Below are 24,811 nucleotides of genomic sequence, written 5' to 3' on the forward strand. Positions count from 1 at the left end.
CCACCTTCTTCACTATCTGGTTTTTCCCCTCCTCTCTATGCCACGTAACCACCTTTTGCCCCATCCCAGCTCGCTGTCCTCATCTACCCCAGCTGGCACAACAAAACAGCTTGACAAAGCAGCAATAGGGAGAAGAATACAGCATTACACCTGGATTTTTAAAAGGCTTAGATAGGATAGCTTAGATGGTTTCTTTGGAACCTGAGATTTGATGGACCAGCTCAGCACAATGTAGATTTCATCAAGCCTTCTATAGAAACTAGCTCAGGTAAAATTCAATATATATTAAGTACATATCCACGGGTTTGAGTTATTTTTGTACATTACCTGAGTGAGTTATCATGTGGCGTTTTAACTGATTTGCCGAAATAAATTTCTTGTCACATTCCTGACACTCAAAGATCTCGTGGACCTGCAAAATGAGTGTTTAACAATAATTAAATGCATGCCTCAAACAAGATCATGCATCTTACATATACAGAAATTCCCTAACAAACTGTAACTATTTATTAGCCAGTTGCCATATTAATTCTCATAAATATTCTGTGATTTCCCCTTTGCTGGTCCCTTGGTGAAAAACATCATCTCCCAAAAAATAAAAATTCATAATTGCAAACAAAAAATTATCACTACAACAATGCTGCAAATTTTCATAACCTGTGTTTCTAACTATCAGATCCTTTCAAAATACCATTATTAGGAAAGCATAAAAAAAAGATGTAGAATAACTTCTCAGAACACTTCCTTCTAATCTTATTGGCAAAAACAACACAGAAACCACTTCGTAGCTTCTGTATGAATTTTAAAACACAAGAACTATCAGACTCTTGCAGGCTTGTTTCTCTTAAAAGCTTTTAGATACAAGACAGTGGAGGGGCAGCAGTGTCTCAAACTGTAAATGCAGTATTTTCAACACTGCAGCACATAAGGTCATCAAGGACTAAATGTTGGGCTACTCCCATATATGTGCTCACTTCCAAGTTTAAGTTCCCGTGAGCAATTCAAATTCCAAAACATGAGACCCTTATATTGAAAGGAATCCTTTAGCAAGAATCTGCATCAGTGAAGATTAAAAGTCCCCCTCTTGCTTCCTTGCTCATTATTATCATTGTTGAGCAATTGAACTTTACATTTTACTCAAACTTCAGAACTTAAGTCTCAGAATACAGTTCAGATGGTGTTTTATTTGTTCTACCACAAACTTGTTCATGCTATTACCCAGTTTTCTGTAAGCTCCTGTGCAGCATTTCCTGAGCTGTGTTGCTGGGAATTTAATTTTGTTTATACTATCATATCACTTAACAGCCCAAACCATGGACTACTGTAAATATCAGATAGAACAGAGTAATGTACAATTGGAGGATAAGACAAAAGAGAACCAGTGGACATACACAGGCCTACATTTCCTTGAATTTAAAAAAAGAAAGGCATTACACCAAAAATTAATGTGTAACAAGCAACAGTCTGGAAAACGAGAAGGTAAGATTAAGGGACAGAAGGTGATGACAGCAAAGTTTAATTGCGCATGGCTAAGGAAGATCTTTGGACATTTAAGACACAAGCAAGGCACAAGACACACGAAGCTAAAAATGAGTTGAAATCAAAGATGACATAAAAGCTACATACAAATTGTCTTCAGAAAGTAAACATATGTGAATCCCCTACAGCCATCCTCTTCACCTCCTTTCTCTGTGTTTGGCACATTTATCTCTTTCTGTTGTTTGGGCCGATTTTTTGTTACACTTTACCTTTCTATTCTCTGCTTTTAGTTCTTTACATTGACAGGAAATGTGTGGGGAAAAAAAAAATCATCTTTCTCCCAGTTTCACCTATTGGTTTCTTACTTTTTTTATTGCCTGTATAAATATTTCTGGCAATGATGATCCTGCCCCACTTCCCACAAAAGCAAAGTAATTCAAGCAGACAGACAAGCATGAGCCCTACTATGTGCAATCTCCTTCACTACCTGATGTGAGTGAACCTGGAATATCTATTTTCTGGATATTTAAAAAGAGAAAAAGTTTGATGCACAAAATCTTCATGGTGATTCTTAAGAAGAAATGCTCAACTGACATGTCCAATGCTATTTGAGAAGCTTGTTAGTGTGCGTGACAGTGTCTGCACAGAATTACAACTACTGAAACAGAGCAAACATTTTAATAAAATGGACACACTGACCAGGATATTCTGCATTTTCAGGGCCCGACGTGTGAAAGGTACACCTATGCATAAAGCTTTTCATTACATGTGTGGCAAGGCACACCATGATTTGATCTGAGGAGTAACAAAGTTAGACAAGAAAGGACAAGTAACACAAGCAGGGAAAAAAAACAAATTTAAAAGGAGGGGCCTCACCATTTCCTTTGCAACAACATATTTTAATTGATATCATCTATATCCTCAATGGATTCAGGTTATAACCAGGGCATTATTAAAGACTTACAGTTAATCTGATAAACAGTACAATGCAGCTTTTTGCAAAAACAGAATCTCCTGGGTTTTAGTGATTTATCAAATTAATCTTGCAGGGACTTCCTTTGGGTATAATGGCTTCAGAATCTCATATTCATAGTCCATCTGTATTTCTGAACACCCTTACTTCCAATAGATGCTTTTCGAACTGTTAACCCCTCCTGTTCTGCTTATAAAAGATTATGTGCATAAACAAAAAGACATTAAAAATTTGGGTTTGAGGAAGACATTTCTTTTACTACTGTGTAACTCCAATACAAATAACACCTTAGTGGTATGTCAGAAAGCAATGACTGCATTCTACACAAAAACTGAAGGCTTATGAATCTATTTTATGGTCTCTGTATGCTGTCATTACATAACACACTTTAGATTGAGCTTAGTGTTTAAGAATGCTGAAGAACAGTGGGCAGCTCTGACTTAATGCTGGGATGCATAAATGATACAAGCACAAACATACTTCCATTGGGTAAAAGATGCACTAAAACTTTAGGAAGATTTTTGGTTTAACCAAGTGCGATTACAAAAATAAGCACCCCCACTATAATCTGCTGGGTTTGTAACTGTGGAAGATTACCCAAAGGCTTGCATTACAGCAGCTTTCAAGTGACCTGAGCAGCACAGCCTCGCAGCTCAGGGAAGTCAATGCCTGCTGTGAGTCAGCCTTCATCTCACTGACCTTTCGATGCTCTTGGAGATTTGTTGCTGAGGAACATTTCTTATTGCACACTGAACACATCAGCTTCTTCCTCGAATTTCCTGAAACAGAAACAAAATACCACCGTCTTAAAAAGGAAGTGCTAAGAAAGAACCTAAATATTTCCACTGAGCCTGTGACTTTTCACAGGTCATTGGACTGACATAAGATTTTCACATTTGTCGCCCATCTTCAAAGTGTTCCGTATCAGGAGTTCTCTGTGGGTGTCCAACAAACCAGTTACTGATGGAATGTAAATCAAGAAAACTAGAACAATAAAGAAAAAAACCCTTCAAATAGATGTTATCATACCTCACCAATCCCATATGAAGAGCACAATTCACATCTAGGAACAACTCACTGCATAACTGAACAGTTCATTTTTTCCAAAGTCAATACAGGACTTAGTGCAGCAATGACAAAAAATATCCCAAACTGAAGTCAAAGCCACCATTTCCCATCCTTGTTTATTTAGAAAGCATTAAGCATCCTACTATGTAAAATAATATCTCATTAGTGGTCTTTAAATGAACAAAACAGGGAAATCCTATTGGCACCAGATCACGAATTCAAATCTCATCTAAAATGTAAATTACAAACCAGCTACAGGTCAGATACCAGATGCATTTTCTTTCCCTTTTCACAGCTCTTTGAAAAAGTGACAGACCACTTAATTGGTTTTATCTATTACTTACCTTTAGAAATTCATTTTAGTAACCCACAAAGCCATTTTACTACGAGAAAAAGCCACTATAAACCTAATTCTTTGTTTATAATTACATGCCCATGCAGGATAGTTCCTAGCTTATGTAAAACATGTTCATGCTACACTGAACACTAAAAAGAATGGACACAGACCAAAGAGGAAGAATTCCTATTATGTTGATTCTTCTTACTACAAAGCACCCTGTCCATCCATTGGTTCAATAATTAAATGTGTAGTATAAGAGAAGCATCAGATCTCACAAATGCATTTGCTGTTATAAGACTTATGACAAGCATTTATATATGCAAATACACACATAACACAGTAATACACTTAGGCCTTCAACTCACAAGGACGTTAATGAGACCTTTTCAGAGGAAAGGGAGGTAGGCAGGGAGTATCTGTTCATAGCTTTGCAAAACAAGGAACACACAACAATCCCTTCATACTTTCCCTTGGCTCCAGGGAACACAAGGCAGGAAGGAATTCTAGAAGTGTCCCTCAGCAGCAGCAGGTTCTTTTCCTTCCTTCACCAACACCACTTGTGACTTCTACAACTCCCAAGGGGTAAAATAAAAGCTCTGCTCATTGTGTGGGCAGTGCAAAAATATCCTCCAGGTATCTGCTCTCAGTCATGTCTGGAGTGATTCAAGAAAAGGGTGAAATTCATATAGTACTACATAACTGACCAAAGCTAAGCCTGAATGTAACAGTGCTCATGGATGAAAAAAATTCTTACTGATACTGAAAAAAGGAGATAACCTTTTATAAGAATGATTATGGAAGGTATTTTTTGTATGATTATGCAAGGGTTTGTCAGGAGAAAGCAATTTCACATAATGAAAATCTTAAAATGCATCTCAGTGGTGCCATCATCAACTAAATATGCACAACTTTTCTGGGCACTCTGGAATTCTGCTGTCCCCACAGTAGGGATTTTCCACTGACATGGAGATGGGACATGCAGAGAGCAGAATGCCAGAACTGAGATCTGCACTGTGGACCTGAAAGCAGTATTCTGCCTTTTCATGGAAAAAAAAAAAGAGATAATCAAGTTTGATTGAAAACTATTGATTTGCAGTGCACAGATATAAAACCACCAGAGCTTAGGAGGACCAGTGAATTGTCTGGTCTGGTTTCTTGCACAATGGAGGCTACAGAATTTTATGCAACACCCTCATCAAGCCTAATCATTTGGGAAGCATGTCTTCCAGAAAGACATCCCATTGTGTCCTGAAAATACCAAAAAAATCAAGAACTCACCACTTCCTGGAGCAGTTTGTGCTGTGTCAAAAGGGGTTGATTTTCCTCACTACTGAAACATTTTGCTCCATCTATCCTTTGCCTGGCTTAAGCTTCCCAAGATGCCTATTACATTTTCTGCAGGAGACTAATGATTCATCTGCTTTACAGTAATTTCTCCCAGGGGGAGGAGGAATAGTTACTCCTGCAATTAGTTACTTCTTAATTTTCATTTTGATACAAATGAATCCATTAAAAAAAGAAACCAAAGACAATGTTTACTCTGATTTGCAAATTTTAGGGTAGGGACACGTTAGAGGGGGTTTTCTCTGCAGAAGCATTAAGCTCTTTCTTACCACTGTGGACATTTTCTTTGTGCTTTTTCAGGGCATCCTTACTCTTGAACCTCTTTCCACAGCTTTCTGCCTTGCAGATGAACCTGGCATCCCCTCTGCACGCCTCCTTGTGCTGCTCATAGCTATATGGAATTACAAATAAAGGAAAAAAACCACCACATGGAGCAGTATCTCCAGAAACCAGACACACAGCAAGTACTCTGAGCTGAACACATGCTGCACTGCAGAGTTCCAAGGCCACCTCATGCATTACTTACAGCAGAGAGGAAGGAAAGCATTTGACTCCTGTCCCTGTTAGGATTCCCACACACTAACAAGCTGGAAAGAGAACATGCAAAGGGAGCCCAGCAATGCTATGACAGCAGTCCAGTAACTGGGACACAAAACCTCGATTCTGAGCTGAAGGCAGTATTGCAAACAGAGCACTGAAAGCTTCTGGAGGAGTCTCCTGGGCTGATGTTCTCTGTGCACTGCAGGACACTAAAAGACAAATAAAAGAAGAAAGAGAGTAAGGGGGGCATTCTACAACTTACACAGCCTTGCAATAGCTAGAAACATATATATGCACCTCTACAAATTTTCAAGTAGGTGAGGAATCTATCTCATGTGTGAAGTCTCCTGGAATTTAGTGGGACTAATCAAAGGCATGAACAGCAAGAGTCAGGATCATACTGCTGTTCCCTCACATGGATTAATCTTACACCTGGCTTGATGCAAATACACAGCACACACCCAACTTCTACTATAGACTGCAGGGAACATGGCTAAGTTCAAATGAAAATATTTAATTGCCTCCACCAAATACTTCTCTGCTATGCAATTTTATTTATTTCCATGAAAGAACACAGATCTCACATAATGCTGCCAGCTCTAGGAACACGAACATCATTCAGATGTAAAAAAGATCAATTTATTACAAGAGCAGCCTTAAGTGCATCCTATGCAATGTGTTTCTTTCCAATACAAGAGTTAGATTAATCATACTATCTATGATCACTTAAACACCTAATGCACCATCTGTAATTAAATGTAAATTAAAATATATCTATTTAATTGCAATAAAAATTATATATATAAACAACAAGAGACAAAAAAGTTACATTTCTGTACAGAAGTAAAATTGTAAGGTGTAGGACTTTAGTGACAAAACTGCATATTTACACTCTCAAAGACAATAAAGAGGTGCTATTAAATCTCACATCTTTCATCTTTCTATTTGGTTTCTTTCTGTCACCCAAAGTTGGGGTTTTTTTTCTTCTAAATCTTTCTTTAATTCTGTACCAACATCCACAGCTTAAAAATTACACCTCCTAAACTGCTAAGTATTCTACTGATGTAGACCAGGAGTTTTGCACCAAACTGCAGCTCTGATCTGGTCTACAGTGTATGATGTTTAAACATAAAAATTTAGCGACATTTTTACCTTTCAAATTGAAGTCTCCCACAAATATGAGAAATTAACATATTAAAAGGCTAACGTAGAGTAAGGGTACAAACACAGAAGCATAAAAATGAAAGCTTAAACTGTGATTAGGTCAAAGAAATAAATAACTGAATGAAATCAATTGAAATGATCTCTGAAAAAACACTCCTGTTTCTACTCACTGTCTTTGTAGAGCTTGTTTAACAGGGAATTTCTTTCCACAATTTCGGCACTTAAATTCCTTTTCCTCACTGGGCTTCTGGTGCAAAGTCTGCAGATGTTCAGCTAGAATCTCCTGGCTGGCAAAACTGGATTCACAGTGTGGGCACGCATGGTCCTCTTTACAGGTGAGGGGATCTGCACAGTTGGAGGCAAAACCAGTGGAAAGAAGAAGTTTTCAGGCAATATTTTGGTTACATTAAGAGAGATTTTCTGCCAGAAACAGACGATGCAAAATGGCATCCTGAAACTCCCAAAAGACACTGTCTCTGAATGGATTATAAACAGCCAATCTTGAGTGGATTACCATCAGCATTACTGCAAATGGAGGCAAAGTATTAAGCTGGGTGTGACTTTGGCTGTTGGCCCCAATGAGTCATGCAGGTTGTGGCTACTCGGACAGAGATGCTGAGAATTCCCCCAAGAGCTCAGGTCACCTTCCTTTGCTTAGACATCTCACCTTTAGGATTGGCTGAACAGCTTTATGAAAAGGTTTATTTCTCTCCCATAGAAGCAAGAAGGAAAGTAACCCCCCCAGAGCAAAAACTTAGCTTTCATAAGGCTGTGTCAGGTGAAACAAGCTCTGTCTTTAGTTGAAAAATTAATAGTTACTACTTATGACATCTAGGTTCACTCATTACTCTTCTTATTAGGCAGAAAAGAATCTCAAGTCAAACTAAAGAGATAAGTCATACAAGAACTCAGACAAAACCCAAGAAATCTTTCAGTTCCCCAGTCCTATGCAGTCAAAGTTCTCTTTCTCCTTTGTTACTGTTTTCAGCTCTCAAGTCAACCTATTTTCTACATCTTGCTCACCTGGAATTTTTTCACCAGCTGGTTGCATTTCTTTATTGTTGCCACTGTCTTCAACTTCCTGGATAACGGTTACCTCTTCCTCCTCCTCTTCCTCTTCTTCCATGTCACTGTCCAAGTACCCAATCAGAAGTTCTGTGTCTGTTTCAATATCTTCCACAGCCAAGTAGAAAATATTTTCCCCTTCCTGTTTCAAACAAGCAATAAATAGTTAACTCAGAAAAAGAAAAATCCAGAGACAAGTATGGGACACTGAACTAATATCAGCCCTCAACTACGGAAGGGTTGGTTGCATTCCTCAGGGAGCACAGTGCTACAACAGCCTTTTCTAAGTCTTCTTTACCAGCATGGCTACATGGATGAAATGCATGACTATTCTGGTATTTGGGAAATATTCCCCTGCCTCACCTGGGAGGCTTTTCCATTAGGCACTGTAGTTTAGACCAAAGCGAAGATAGTGCTAAAGTCCTCTCCTGCCACACTCTGCTTGACAGGAACTTCAGAGTTTGAAAATGAAATATTTGAGCATTAGAAAAATAGCAAAATGTAGATAATTAACACAGCTTTAGCTCTGTCCCCAGTTGACTGCATCAATTCTAACACAGCTTTTGGCAGCATGTTTACACAGTGTTATCTTCTCTCTTCCTCAAGATTCCCAGCCTTCTCCAGCAGGCTTTCAACCCTGCTCAGTTCAGTTGTCTCCACTACCAAGTGAGCAGGCAAATCTGGAAAATGCACTGTAAACCCTCTGCTGGTTTAAATCAGCCAAGAGATCCAGCCCACATTCTGCAAGACAGGACAAACTACATAACAATAAGCTCCAAAACCTCGACAGTGACTAAACAAGCTTCCAAACAGACACACGAACTGACAACTTTAGTCTTTGACAATATTTAATTAAAATACCCAAGGTTGGCACAGTGGGGGGTAAGGGGGGGGGAAATCTATAGCAAAACCATCTGTCTTCTAAAGTGATACTCAGAGATGCCTTTTCTTTTTGCCATATGTGAACCAACTGCTTTAGGTACAACCCAAAATGCTGCAGGAGACTCATTGTTATGCAGCAAAGATTCCCAAGTTCTATCACAAATCTTAAAGCTTATCTGATTAACATCCAGCCAAGTTAACTGAAGCTTCTTTCCACTGCACCCGGCCATATATTTTGTATCAAGCTTCCCTGAACAAGGACGACAAGATAATGATTTTTAATTTTTGTAATATACTAAGATTAATTCAAACTGCCAACAGGGATGTAGCATTCCTCGAGCTGTAGAAGGTCTGGTATATATTACACAAGATATTGTCACACAAGAGTGAAACCTCCTTAATTCAGCAGACCTGATAGAGCTGCTGCTTTCAAGGATGCACCACTTTTCTGTCCTTATCTCAACAGCAGCATTGGAAAACAAAGAAAATGATGCTTTTTTTCCCTCAAGATCTGTTCTGCAGTCCAGATATCCATCAGCATCCCAACCAAACTTCTGCACACAGCTATAAGTTGCTGGTTTTCATATGTCTCTGTCAAGCTGCAGAGACCTTTAATTTACTGCAGTCTAAACTCAAAACAAATCACATACTGAAACTCTTGACATGAGGAAAAGTTAAAGGTCTTTCTACACTCAGTTTCCACTTACACAGGATAAAATCACTGGGGTAAACCTCCAATACATCACTGTTTAGGATAACCTTATTCTAAGAGCAACACAACCGTATGAAGGGGAGCACATACCCATTACTGGCTTGCAAAAAACAACTTTAAAAATTAAAAATTTTGAGAATTGAAAGAAACAAAGGAAAAGCCATGTATCCCAGGCAGAAATAAACTCCCAAACTTAACTCATTAAAGAACCAAATAGCACACCTTTCAATTAGATCACATGACACACCTTACACCATACAGTAAATCAGGGAAAACAGCAACCAGAACTAATTATTCAGGTTAACACAGAGCAGAGGCATGAACCCCAACAACCAAGCTCTTATCGATACTGCTGCATCCTCACCATCTCTGCACTTTCTCTGCATGCATCTGGGGCTTATTTCACAGCTCTGTGTCTAAAAACATCCTGGTTCTTTCCCATTTGTGTACTTTTGGTTAGGAAAAAGATTAATGGTAGAAGTACTGAGAACTGTCAACACCTGAGTGCTCTTGGTTGCAATTGCATTGAAAGGCCTTGGTGCCAGCCCAATCCAAACTCATTTGTCCTCCAGGGTTAATTTGTCTGGCTTCTCCAGCCAAACAAATGCTAATAGCCAGGTATTCAGAGCACTAATTAATCAAGATACACCCACGCTGTAGTAGCTCCTCAAGGCAGCATTTCCAGTGAAACCAATGGAAGTTCTCCAGAAACCACAAAAGAATTATGTCTCTCTCTCCTATCCAGCAGCACGTGCATGAAGCACATTAATCTACGTGCATGCAAGCACAGTAAACATAGTAAGAAATCTCTGGAACAATTTTAATAATCCTCCCGTTTCCAAGAACACACCTGCAGTTGTTCCACCTGCCCATCTGCTTAGACCACTCAGGCTGTTTTCCTAACAATGTCCACCTGCAGCAGGCAACAACAGTCCTTGGGGAAAACTCCAAGTGCTGGTCATGGTGGCACCACAACCTCCCTTCAGGCAATTCCTGGTTTATTGTTCAACTTTGTTTCTCTCCCACCCTGCCTTCACTGTCATCTTTTACACTGCAAGCCTCACTGACCTTCCCAGCAAATACAGTTCTCTTGTTATCTCACTTTTGCTCCACTCCAGGTACCTCTCCCATGCAGATTCTTGGCTTTTCCATACAGCTGCACACCTTCACATGTGCTTTGGAAGAGGGGAGGCTGAGAGGGAACATGAGGTCACTGACAGCCCATCACACCTTCACCCAAAAGTGTCATCACCAATATGTCATCACTTCTGAAAGCTTAAAACACAGCAGGAGGAAGTAGCACATAGTCTTTTGTCACCTGAGGGAGTGCAGGGCTTTTACATCCTTCTGAGCTTGACCAGCTGGCTCCAACTCAGCCTTCTTAATCCTTACCCAGTTTCCTTGTGCCCACAACCACTCCTTTAAAAGTTACCTGACTTCCCTCTATCTCCAATTTCCTAGCACCAAACCAGCTCTTCAGCCCACCTGTTGTGCCAGTTCTCCTTTGCTACCTCCCCAAACAAGCCCACTCCCTTTCCTGGTCTTTGCCTGCAGCTCCAGGTTGCTGTGTTTGCCAGAGTAAAACCAATATTGGCAATGTCTGTGAGGGCAGAAACCACAATCCAGGAAATGCGTGGAGATGAGTTCTTGGAGGCCAAGGCAGAAGACAAAACCTCGAGCACAGGTAAGGTCCTGCATGCAGTATTAGGAAAGATGTGATCAGAATAACAATGCCTTTCCAAGATGGAGAGCACTCAGATGCCCCTGGGGGAGCCAGTGAAGCAAGATGGGCTTTGCAGAGGTGCTGCTGGGGTCCCTTTCCTTACCAAGAAACCCACAGGTACACACTGGATATTCCACTAAAATAACTATTGCGAAGTTGAGGTCATTTTACGGAGTGTTTTATTGGAAATACAATAGTGACCATGAATTGGTCACACTGCTCCCTCTTGTGAACCTGACTTAGCACTTGCTGTCACTGCCTCTGCACTCATGAGGTGCTAATCACTGAGAGGGCCTGAGACTCCTCATGGATGAGTGATAAAGCTACTAGTCATTGGTATACAAGGACTAGAGTATCAAGGGAAACGAAGGAGGTTCTAGAAGAAAAACCGAAGTATACTTCAACATAATTTGTAATTACAACAGTGGAACTCGTTACCACAGAGTAGTGCTGCAAATGACAACCACAAAAATGCAAAAATAAAGTGGGTAGGTTCAGATCAACAGCAAAGACTACAAAATGATTTTTTGTTAATTTATCCTCAAGTACAACATGATCGTCCTATCAGATAATCAGATCCTTCGATTCTCTGTTTTCTACTGAAATATTTTAAGCATCATACTTCCTTTCAAACCTGTCTCACTTTTATATTAAATTTTAAACTACAAGCCAAATGCATGATTCTGCTTTTCACACACCTAAATCCATACCTGAGTTTAGCCCAGAACACAAGTAGGCACCTAAATAATTAGTCCTCACTCAACCAGGTATATAGTTATCTTTTTAGTTTCCACAATGCCAATAAAGCAACCACATCTAGGCAAAAGCTTAACTTTACAGTAGTGAGAAAATTAAACTGTTGTTACAGTTGTGAGTTAACTACTCTGGAAATTACTTTTATGTACACTGTTCACTTCAAATCAGGAGAAACGGTTCATGTAAGCGATTCAGTGCAATTTCATCAGAGTGGATTAATATAAACCTTTCAAATAATATCAGATTCTAATCAGACTCAATCAGATTCTTTCATCATATCAATCTTATTTAGGGTATTATACTTAAGCACAAGAGTTCAGTTCTAAAAAGAAGGGTAGGAACAGGAAAGCAGTTTGCTACTTCTCTCAGATCTTAGAATTTTATTGCAAGACATAAAGACCCAAGAGGAGATCAAATTAGTAAATCAAGAACAGGAGGCAAATGGCAGGAATCCACCAAATCTACCTGGATGGCTGCCAGGTTCTTCTGTTCCTGGGATGGAGCCTCATGGACAAAGCGCAGCCAGTTGGAATGGCGTGGATTGCTCGCATCCAGGATATAAAGGACCTCGCCTTTGTTACCACGAACCTGCAACATTACACACCAAAAAAAAAAGAAGTAAATTTAAAACTCTTTACCAAACACACACCATTATAAAGCACTCAGCAAGTGAATCTTGCATTCAACAAGTAGCACAGCTGTGGTGCTCATTCATCTTTTCCTGTAAATATATTTATTCACCTCAGAATAGGGGGGGCAACTCAAATTTAGCAACTTTATTGAGCTCCCCCTCTCTTTTCCTACACTTTCCTTTAGTAAACAAGTATTCTGCCTGAGCCTCCCCAGTCTGAAAGCTTCATCACTGGTGCTCAGGTTATTTTTTCCTCTCTCCTTGTTCCTTCCAGTCCCCCCTTATTCTTTAGGATCTTGCCAGAAACCAATACAACCTGAGAGGTTCCTTTAGCAAGGGCAAAAATCCATCTTGCCCTTGGATGGAGATCCACCTTCAGATCAAGGATCAATATTTATTCATTCCATATATCCTATTTTACAGGTCACTTGAATATCTTTTATATGGGCATCACTAAAAGAATTTAAAATATGTAGCCCCAATGAACAGCAGTCAGTCTTAAACCGTGCTTGGCTGAAATTTTATTAGAATAGGAGATAATTTCAGTAAATAAATTAGTATCCTATGTAGGTGAAGGGCTGTGAGTTATTCACTAGAGGACATGTTCAGGTGTCAGGTTTTGCCCACTAAGTGAAAAAGCCATCTTAAAAAAAAAGAGTTGTGCACAAAAGATACAGACATGGATGAATCCAGAGCTTTTGGCTACAGTTACAGATCCATATAATTTCTATGATTGTGGCAAAGTTCCAGCTTACATTGAAAAAATGAAGATAATAGAAATAAAAACTTAATACTAACCAAGTCATTCTTCACCCTTGAAACACAAAGACATACTGCTGAAAAAACACATTTGTCACTGCCAAGAAAATTTGTTTAATTTTAAATAATAAATCACTTGAATCTCCACTGATACAGATGATAAAGAGGTGTGCTAAAAGGTCATATAGCCACACTACTATTCCATGTGATTAATTTATATAATGAACGTATTTTCCTTTTCATCTGTCAACAAGAAGTATCCAATGCACATATTTCTTAAGAGCCAGGGAATTCGGCTATGTAAGATCAAAATTAGATTGTCCTCATGGCTTTGTTTTTAAATGACTCACATTCTTGCTATATTTGTTTCTAATAGATTCAATATCATATTCCTTCAGTAGGACTGCTTCAATTACCTAAACATGTAGGATATCATCAGGAAGGAAAAACTGTATTCCCTTACAATAATAGCTGGTGACAGCATGTTGTTCTCAGATTTAAAGCAAACCAAAAACCCTACTGTAGTTTCTGCAAACAAATAAGTCGTCCAAATTTATTACTCTTCTTCCAAAGGAAAACATCACACCTTAAAAAGGACACATCGTGGAAAAGCGCCAGCATTTCAAACTTTAAAAGCTCTTTGACTTTCAAACATGTAGATTAACCACCATGGAAAGTGTCAAATGTACATACTTTAGTGCACCTGGGAACAATATTATCTAACACTGAGCACTGCAATGGGTTTTCCAGAGAACTTATGGATGCCCCATTCCTGGAACTGTTCAAGGCCAGATTGGATGGGGCCCTGAGCAACCTGATTTAGTGAGTGGCACTTCTGCCCATGGCAAAGATGACCTTTAAGGTCCCTTCCAACCCAAACCGTTCTGTAACACTGTAATAATCATCCAGTTCCACACAGGAAATCCATGACAAGGGTGACCACTGATGAGCAATAAAGTAAAGCCAATGGCTTTGTGATTTGGCTACCAAAGTATGGGCTATAGAAGCCCACCACGTAGGCCCTGTAAAGGCTTCCATCAGATCTTGAGCTGGAAAGAGAAGCAATTCAGGTCCCATTATAAAAACCCTATGTTACACTATCCACCTTTTCACCAGTTCTTCATTTGCTTGATCCTTAAATTACGTAAGAATAATTTATATTCACTCCAGTGATACACAGTGATCTCAGTTATGCTTTCTCAGTCCCTGCCAATCCATAAAGAGATGTAAAACATAAAGCAAAGCCTTAGCACATAAGGAAACTATTGAAAAAAGAATACAGTAAATCCCTTAAAAACATTCTATATTTTCTACCGCTTTTTTCACCTCATAAAGAAATAACGCTGCATTAAATACACAGATGGGAGGATGAAAAGTCAAGAAAAACAGTAAAAGCTCCATACTTAACGTGGACTACACTGGTGACATTTACCACTCCTTTCGTGGTTGCATGGACAGAGAGTTTCCTAAATGAACAACTGGTCTTTGAATACCATGGCAGTGAATCGCAAACTTTGTATTTAAAACACCTGAAATGCACACAGATATCCAAAGCATGCACCAGACACAAGAGCACCTCAAATGGAGATGCCTAAGAATTATCATCCTGAGAATCAACACAAAGGTGTCACTGAACTAACTCGCTCAAATGTCTTCACAGTAAGATGAATTAAGCCAATTAACAAACCCCATATATGAAATTATCCCCACATTTCCAAGACACATCCCAAGCTGTCACGTGTGCTACTCCAAAATTGCAAAAGCTCTGTCATGCACACCTGGCAAGGCAAGAAAGGAAAACCAAAACTTCACTGCAAGTAAGCAGATGGTTATCTTTGCTGAAGGCAGTAAACACACTGCCTGCTTTCTGGAAACCATTTTCTAAACATTTATAAATAGAAAAACCTATGTTCATCAAATAATCATGTAAAGAAACGTACTGTGTTCTGCATTGCATTTTTTTTGATGAGCTGCAAACATGTTTTTTACTGTTACAGAATAAAACAGATAGATGCAATACTTCTGCATCCTCAGTTTCAGACTCCCATCACAGAGCTCACTGCAGAGTACAAACTCACATTTTAACATTGCTGGAGAAAGTATTAAAACAACACTTGCAAAAGAAACCTGAGGCAGCAACTGGTGATTTCCTTATTCACTAAGAAGTCCTGGGACATAGACAAAATGTGACATTTTCCTTCAGCCAAAATACAGTTTTTCACGTTAATGAAGCTCCTTCTGGTGCAAGACATGACCTGACCTTGTCAGAGACAGAAGGTACAGAAGGTTCACTCCTATGCTCTTGCTAATATTCTGTGGAGTTTCCATAAGCAGGGATGAACTTCACATTCACTGGAATGACACCCAAATCTCCTTGAGGAAACAATGTGTGGTCTTCCAGAACAAGCTCAGAGTAGAACGTGAACAGCACAGCCTATCAACAGGTGCTTCCTAACATCTCACATAAATCCCATAACTGGAGATGGGAGGCAAAGCCCCAGTCACTTTTGGAAATAGATTCTTCTCATCACTAAAACCAGAAGATTATTAAGGTGCTGTTCCAAAAGTTACTAAAATTAACACAGAGTCATACATTTGAATGGATAAAGATGACTAAAACAAGTTTTAATGGAAATTTAGCTAAATAAACAAATTTAATAAACTACTTTGGACACCTATTGATGTCAGTGGGGATTAATTTAAGAAAATTGAAACTCTCGGATGCAAACCTGCAGCTCTGACTCGTGTGAAAGTCCAGATCATTTGCCTAAGAAATGAGAAAAACAAAAGCATTTCTGAAAATTTAACAAAGATTCACCCAAAAACATTAAAAGCCAACAATTTTTACATGTAAATACTATCTGAGGAACAACGACGGGGAAGGTAGTCTTCATACAGAAAAAATAAAGACTACATTGCTAATATTACATTCATCTTGAGGGCAAAAACAGAATTCATCAAATCAAGATTTATTTTATCATGAAACTCTGGACATAATTTGACTTCGTGTCTTATATGCAAATGCCTTTGTGTGCCAGAACCACATTTTACAGGCAAGATATCAAAGAAATAAGAAAAAAGAAAAAAAGAAAAATTCCACCAAAACACACCAAGCTTAAAGTGCTTGACTTTCTTATACCTCAATCCTAAACATTACAGCTCTGATGTAAAACTGCCAAGAGCAGATTTTCTGTTGCCTTCACCAGTTTCCAGGCAGGCTTGTTTAACCAAAACCAATTGTCACCGCAAAAGTGATGAGAGTTAAGTACTAGAAACATTAGATCATTTCATTTTCTTATACAGACACAAACATTAACTGCCATTGAAAGGGTGATTTCTGATCGTCTTGGTTTTAATACAACAATGAAGAAAACACGATCTTGGCAGACAGACAGAAACCAAACCTGAAATATGTAACATTCAGCATTACATGGCATATTATGTTCCATCCAACCCTGACCAACATTTCTTCATTGTATGTCAGAGTATTTGAAGAAGGACTAAGTCTTTCCAGCCCTCCCTGTTTTAACATTTGCCAAAGTCATCACCAGAAGTATATGCTTGCCATAATCCAACAGCAGTGAAATGAATGCCACTTCCCTGCTTAGGGACAATAATCTTTCCTTTGCAAAGGGACATCTGAGCCTCCAGAGCAAAAACTTCTGTGAACTTTTAATACCTGAAGATTATTTCCTTCTTGCCTTTAAGCACTTGCTCTTCCAGCAAACACACATAATTTAAAACGGCTCTGCCAGGTGTACTAATAGACACACACAAAGCAGTATTTAATCAAGGTGTTAGTGGGATGATAAGACCAGGAACAAAACTCTCAGCTCATCACCAGCAACTGGCTGTGTCCTTCAGTAGCACAACAGTCTGAGAGATGACACAGGAGTTGGGGGATAACACAGAGATGTTTTCTTAACAGTAAGAAAGAAAAAGCACAAAGCCATTTGGATGTTTTCTTGGCTTTTATCACTCCTAACTATATGGTTATAATAAATTTGGGGGTTTTCCCTTTCATACCACACATAAATACAACATTTCAGCCTGTAACTCTTTACAAAGATTACAGTAAGATCAAGGATGCTTCCCGCCCACCCCACTCCTCCCGAATCTGTTGAATGAGCAAATATAAACCCTTGATTTCTTCAAAACAACACACGTTACAGGCAGATCAATAGCATCCTGCTAGATTTAATTTAAAGAGGAATTCCATCATCTTCAGAACTTTATTTAACAAAATCACTGGGCTCAAAAAATGTTTTGGGTCCCAAGGTTTCCCAAAGACCAAAAGAAAACACAACGTGTGCAATTCTGTCTCAACGTGATGTCTTAAAGATGCCAACTCACAATGCTGGTCCCAGAGAAAAAGGAAAAGCTTGATCAAAACAGACCACATCACAGAGCACTACTCTGCACAACTAGAAATGCATGTGGTGAACTTCCTCACAGACAAATACTTCACAAAATTGAAGCCCAGATCCCAGGCATCACCTCCCAAGAGAAGAAACATTGCACCAATGCTGAATTTTTTCCTTGGCTTACAAAAAGCCTCTCCTCCTCAGCTTTCTTTCTAAAGGTGTCCTTTCTGAAAACACATTTTTTTGAATGCCAACAGACTGTGAAGTCAGGCTTTAGTGTGCCTTCATCCAATAGTCTTCAAATTAGTTATTTTTAATATCTTTGCTACAGCTGACTACACACAAACTTGGCCAGTTTCTGTGCGTGCCTCCCACAGGCTCTGGAATAACCATCTACTTGGACTGCTCAACATCTTACTTTCTACATTCCTGCTCTCAATTTTCAACTTAAGACTACTCCCAGCATGATTTAAATTATATTATAAGGCTCACGTTCAGACCAACCTCAGTAAACATGAACAACTTGGGTTAAAACATTATTCAGGAAGTCATAAAATTTGGTATGTAGGAATCTTTTCAAGGCTTTCAAAACTAGGTTACAGGAAGATATTATGAAATGATTTTAGAACAGCTCATAAAAAGCTCATTTTCTGGTTTGCTGTCGATAGGGTCATATTAGTGTCATCAGTAAATACATATATTTGCCTTTTATTTTATGTCTTACAGAAACAGATAAATCTCATTTAAGCATCAGCAATGAGGAAGCTGGAAAATCATACAGCTTTCCAACAAACTCCTGGTTGCTATAATCCACCCACCATCTTCTATAAACCTTCTTCTAGCTCAAGTATTTTACTGATTTAATATAAAATGCAGAAACATCAGGAAGAGACGACTGAGCCAGGGCACATCAACATGTTCTGTCCTCAGAAAACGTCTGTAATCAAACCACATTGTGTTGGGGTTTTTTAGCTGAGAACAAACAAGGTGAAAACAGTTGCTCTGAGTACATAACCAAAGGGGAACAAATTGTCCACATCTCTTCTCTTCTTCTACTCAAAAAGGGTATTTTGGGCAGACCCCTACATTAAAACAGACAAAAGAAAGGGGGAAAACAGGGATTCACAGACTGGAGTTAACACTCATCCAGGAATATTTTGCCACTCGATGTATTTGTATTGAGTTTGGGTTTAATGAGATGGGCTTTTAGCATTCTCCCACTGCTCCTGGTTCCAGTGTACAGAATCTGTTTATAGATCTGCTAAGGCTGTATCAGTACTGTGCTCTCTTTATAAGCTGCTCAGAGATGTTAATGCTAGAGATTTCTCAAACAAATATGTATTTTGTGGTAAATGCACTGAGAGTGCTTCAAGCCAGATGTCAAACATAAGCTTTTTCCGTACAGTGCCACACAACATAAAAATAACAGTCATTCTTCCACCTCTAACCACAGAAAGGTGAAAACTTAAGAAATGAGTCCCCTCCTCAGTGTAAAAGGGGACTAAACATGTATTCAATAGAAACTGCTTGGCTGGAGAAGAAAAAAAAAAGAAATTCTGCTCAAAGAACTACAGCAGAAAAAGAAAGATTACAAAGCCACAACAGAAGCACCAAAAAGGTGTTTATAACAAGCTGGAAACATTATTTTGTGTATTATTCAGTTAGTGGAATCTCCTCCAGTGGTAAACTCAGATTATGACTTCAGGGAAACAGGTACAATGTGAACTGGGATGGGTTATGGACCTAACTACAAGAACTACTGTATAAACTACTGTTCCTGACTAATACATACAAAAAAAGCATAAAAGAGCCCTGAAACTCATTATGCCTTCAGCTATCTGCCCACAGCACCGGGTTTTTATTTTGTTAAAGATCTCTCAACTACTCATTGCATAAGAAGTTGTTACAATTTAAAAACTTCACTCATACAACGTGTCAAACCCCAGCACCAGTGTCACACCAGGAAATGTTTTACAACAGTTGAAGGAAGCCATGAGCTGACACCTGTTGATCAGCATAAATCAGTATCTCAGTAATTTACAGCTTCCTCTGCGGAAATTATTTTATTTTTTTGGTTTTTTTTCACATTTTTAAATAATTTTCCCACACTTCATTGATTAGAAACTATCATTTGCTATTTCTATATAGTTTTGACTAAGTCAATCCCCCTCCACCCAAACAGTGTAATTTAAAAGTACAAAATCTCACAACAGTATCTTTAAGCTAGGGGGGAAAAAAAAGAAAAAGAAAAAAAGTATTTGTCACAGTAAAACTTAATTCTGAGAACACTTTTTGCCAGGTGTGATGATGTCACTCTACTCACTTCCCACATGAGCCTGCAGTCTGTGTTCTCATCCAGTTCCTGCGGCATTCGCTTCTCCCCTGCAAAGGGGCCAAATTTTTCACCCTAAGGAATAATTATACAATAAAAAGAATCAGTAGGGGACAAAAACAACAAGGTGAACTACCAAACTCCAGCAGAGGAATAATTTTTAGCTTCAAACAGAAGAGGACAGTTTTCCTTTATTGTCCTACGATATGCCAAGAAGGTGCACATCCTTGAGGGCTCAACTTCGAGCTCATTCCCATTCTTTTCACAGCTTGGAGAATCTCCTAAAACCACATCTTTCCTCTGCATGCTTATTCTCCCGTTGGGAAGCAGCATTTTTCTTTATCTTAAAGAAGGCTGAAATTTCCAAGTCAAATTTCTTATATTTCTTACAAAATTTTCAGGAAGCACCTTGCAACAGACATCCAACCAAAACACAGTGTTTGGCAAGCATGAAGTTTACATTAGATTTACTCCTGAGATTATTTGCAACGCTGCTTTTTGAAGTGTCCCAAATCAAAACACTGCAGAACTGAGGTTTGATCATACAGAGAGATTCCTTTAAAAATTTAGGGAGCATGCACGTGTCTATGAATTAATTCAAGCCTCCATAAACAAAATTAAAATGTTATACCACCTGCTAGTCACAACATTGGCTGTGAAGGCATCCATTGATATGTTCTTCCAAAAGTATTTGGTATTGGAGTTCTCTCCTTCACAGACATCACAGTACACATGCTGCCTTGCCCTTATTTGCAGTGACAAGCCCTACAACCTGGAATCCAGGATGCCATGTTCCCTTAGGCATATTCTGATCCAAAAGCTCTATATACTTCAAAGCATTAGAGATTATAACTATATATTAAAAAGCAACTTTGGTGTTTCCTTATTTGGTTAATAAAAGTATTGATCTTATCTGCATATCCCTTCCCCCAGGCACATTCCATGTTCCCAGAAACAGCCTGCTACATGTTTTCTCTCCCGTTTAGTTTTTACAGAGTGTCTACAGGTAGAGCAAAGAGAAAAAGGGGCATGGAAAAGCTCCAGATCCATTCCTCTTGGAAACAACCAATCAAATTAAAAAAAAAAAAACAACCTTGTATTTAAAATTAAACCTGAAGAGGTAATAACAAAGGAAAATAAAATTGGCATTGAAGAACAAGGTAACAGAACTGAGGGGCAGTATTTTTAAATGTGCACAGAGTTCATTGCAAAGAACAGCAAAGCAGAAGGTGAAAAGACAAGAAGAGCACAAGACAGCAGCTGGAGCCCAGAGCATTCACAGACGTGGGCAGTGGCAGCAAGAACTGGTACTATGGGGCTTCATGTCCTTCCTTCTCACTGATTTCCAAAACACCCTCATTGTTCTGCTAATAAATGATGTCAGAGTTCCTCCCCTGCCAGCTTTTCAAATCCTGGGATTTAATACTCAAACTGAAACTTCCTCCTTCTCTGACCTCATCAGCAATGAAGGTGAAAACAGGTCAATACAGGTCTGTGTGTACAGCACCTAAAGTGTTCATTTTACCCATCCCTGAAGCCCACAGCACCCCCGGGATGAAGCACAACAGCAGCTCAAGAACAAGAAACACCACACAACATTCCCATCCCAGCCATTCCAAACAAGAAATCTCTACTGCAATATGTTTAAGACCTTCTAGAAGCTCAAAACAATAGCAAAAGGCATCATGTCCACCTCTGAATGCAGAGTAAATGTAACATGAGCAGTAGGTGATTCAGATTTCCAAGCACTTTTTATGGCTTCTCAAATTTAGAGGGAAAACAAAACCTGATGTTTTGGAACACAAAAAGGTCCATGGGGAAAAGTGCAATTATTCATTTAGCCTTTTAACCATTTTCTTCATATATATTTATATATATATACATTATTCCGAGTCAATAAACATGTTGTCATATGCCAATATACATTAACCAAAAACATATTTAAGACTTCAACTTGCTCTCTGATCAATAAAAGTGAGGCATACAACACAGTCTCAAGTCAGCCACAGAAATGATTGAATATATGAAGGCACATCATTCCAATGCTGAAAAAGCAATTTTCAACAGTTGCTTCCAAGAAAGCAGCAGTGACTAATGTTCCAGTGGCAGCAGAACACTGGGAAATGCAATGGCTCTCTGATGGTTAGACCAAGAGCCTCATGAAACTGGTGGCTCTGGGTCTTAAGGCCAGCAGCTGGAAAACAGAAGGTACACAAGAATCACACCTTTGTTAAGGTAACAAAACAAAAAGTTTCCACCTTTTATGCTTACAAATAAAAAAACTGAAAGCCCAAGATGACGCCCGAAGGTGCACAAGCAGATGGCAGGCAACAGCAGTTCAGAATGCATTATTACCAAAACTTTGCTAATAGCAGAATTTTCAGAGGCCTACTTAGCACTTGGAGAGCTGGTACTGCAATTTCTGATTACAGGATCATCTGAAATGTGTTTTACTTTCAGTTCAGACAACCGCAGTTGTGTGACAGCAATAGACAGAAAACGGTGCACTGAGCACCACAGATTTTACCTCACAATTAAGTGTCACATTCAACACCTCTTCCCAATCCCAAACCTCCAGGGAATTTAACGGCTATAAGCTACTCTGTATCACAGCCATCAAGTGTAGCACTTGTGTCTCATTACTGGACAGGAGCATGTGTTGAGAGTGCTTCAGATGTGATTTTTCTTTCCATGGAAAAGAGTAACACACAGCCTGGCTATGTGTTACTTACACACCCACCCTTCTCCCAACAGCCGTGCCTTAGGTCTCCAACCAATTTTAGGAATATCTGTTTTCACCACCGCTCACAACTCGAGAGCTGGTTCCTCGGCTCATCAAAGCCCAAAGTCAGCCTGATCAGGGCTTTGCACATCACAACGGCCTGTGCTCCCAGCACAATGGATTCACCGCCAAAGGACAAAGCCTGTAACAAACACTGTCACCAGACACTCCTAATACAAACAGATCTTCCTGCAACTACCCCTGCTTTCACCTTCTGCATTCCACCTCCCATACACCTCACCCCTGCAGTATTTCCAGGATGTCCTGGCAGAGTTGTGCAGGCAGAACTCTGACTACACGTACTTTGCCTGTACAGAGCTCTTAAGTGATATGGAGTAATTCAGGTAAGAAAATGCTCTATTTGTCACTCCACGCACCTCTTATTGGTTCAGTAATACTGTAAAGGAAGGAGGCTCAGCCCCTGACCTCTGAACTGATATTTGCAATTGATATTTTGTATATGCTTGACAGATGTATGCTGTACATGGAGGGATGCTGATTTCCGCGAGTTTCACTCTGTTTCAGAGTCCAGGGATTAACAGATGTTAGTAGTGTACAACTTTCATGTGTGAATCCCCAAAGCTTTCAAATGAAAGTTCAGAACTTAAGTGGAAAAAAATTAAGTCAAATGTCATAAAAATGTTCCCCTTCCATTCTCCCTTAACACTCAGGGACACCTTAAAAATAAGAGACCTCAACCCCATGGTGTCTAAGGCTTGCTGATGAAACCACTGAAAAATTAGGCAAAGGAATCAGAGCCAAAACCAGAACAAAGATGGAAAGCAAAACATGCAAAATACATAGAAGTGTACGCTACTGCAGGGCTTATAGCTTTGGGTATGCCTTGATGTGTCCTGACGAGCCACCTGGACACCTACGGCTGGGATTTCAGGTGATCACGATCACCTCAGCTACGAGGTGTGAAGTGGCATCACCTGGGTGGGGCACGAGAGACCAGCGGCTCAGCTGCACCACGTCGTTCACAAGCCCGGGTTAATTATCCCGAAACGAGGAATTAAATCATCCACCGAGCTGTAAGAGCCGTGACGGGGGGGACACAGGGGTGGGCGGGCAGGCAGGCACCCCCTCAGAGCGCAGACCGTGAGGGAGGCGGTGCCGCCCGGGGGAGCTCTGCCCTCGCAACTCTGCCAGAAACACAACCAAGCTTAAAAGAAAAACAAAAAAAAAAAAAGGAAAGAAAAGAAAGAAACAAACAAAAATCCTCAGATCCTCAGAGCAAACCCTCCGTTGGCCCCCGCGCCCCTTCCCGCCTGAGGGGGGGAGCACCCCGGGAGGCTCCTTGTACCGGGGAGGGGGAAAAGGCGGGCGGTGCCTCCCGTGAGGAGACGGAGCCCGGGCGGGCACAGCGCGGCTGAGGCGAAGTTTGGAGCGGGGCAGAGGGGCGGGGGAAGCCGCCCCGCTCTCCGGTGATACGTGGCAGCCGCTCCCCGCCGGGCCGGGCCAGGCCGTTCCCCCGCCATCACCCACCTTCTTCACTCTGCGGGCCGTGTAGAGCCCCATCCCGTCCTGCACCCGGGACGACTTCAGGGCGAACCTATCCGGCACGTACATGCCCAGCATTTTTGCACCGAACTCGGGGCCCCCGCCGCCTGCTTACGGGCTAGGAGGAGGAGGAGGAGAAGGATTCCCGGGGACTTCCATCCCACCGGGAGAAGCGCGCGCGAGAGCGAGCGGGGGCAGGCGGCAGGAAGAGGGGGCTGGATGCGGGGCTCTCCCGCCGCCTGAGGGGAGGGGAGGGGCCAGCGCGCGGGACGGGGCGGGGCGGGGCGGCCGCAGGGGGCGCGCGCGCCCGGCGGGGCAGTGGCGGGAGCGGCGCGAGGGGCCGGGAAGGAAGGGCGCGAGGGGCCGGGAAGGGCGCGAGGGGCCGGGAAGGGCG

The 24,811-nt window shown here is 40.4% G+C and overlaps 1 protein-coding gene across 4 annotated transcripts in view; it reads right to left on the bottom strand.

Annotated features, from left to right (window-relative positions):
• Positions 1-24,614, bottom strand: part of PRDM5 (PR/SET domain 5) — a 57,593-nt gene extending 32,979 nt beyond the window's left edge. For 3 of the 4 annotated variants that reach the window (XM_027689934.1, XM_027689933.1, XM_027689932.1), the window contains exons 1-9: positions 24,403-24,614; positions 20,124-20,207; positions 12,512-12,634; positions 7,932-8,115; positions 7,079-7,253; positions 5,861-5,953; positions 5,474-5,595; positions 3,152-3,231; positions 328-412 (exon numbers count right to left, since the gene is read on the bottom strand). In XM_027689934.1, the coding sequence (XP_027545735.1) occupies positions 328-412; positions 3,152-3,231; positions 5,474-5,595; positions 5,861-5,953; positions 7,079-7,253; positions 7,932-8,115; positions 12,512-12,634; positions 20,124-20,207; positions 24,403-24,495 (1,039 nt within the window). In that variant the 5' untranslated portion in view covers positions 24,496-24,614. Of the gene's footprint in view, positions 1-327; positions 413-3,151; positions 3,232-5,473; positions 5,596-5,860; positions 5,954-7,078; positions 7,254-7,931; positions 8,116-12,511; positions 12,635-20,123; positions 20,208-23,849; positions 23,941-24,402 lie in introns of those variants that run through there. The other variant, XM_027689935.1, reaches the window with a different exon arrangement.
• Between the last annotated feature and the right edge of the window lie 197 nt (positions 24,615-24,811).

This window comes from Neopelma chrysocephalum, unplaced genomic scaffold, assembly GCF_003984885.1.
Source record: "Neopelma chrysocephalum unplaced genomic scaffold, ASM398488v2 Primary Assembly neopelma1_78, whole genome shotgun sequence".
NCBI lineage: Eukaryota > Metazoa > Chordata > Aves > Passeriformes > Pipridae > Neopelma > Neopelma chrysocephalum.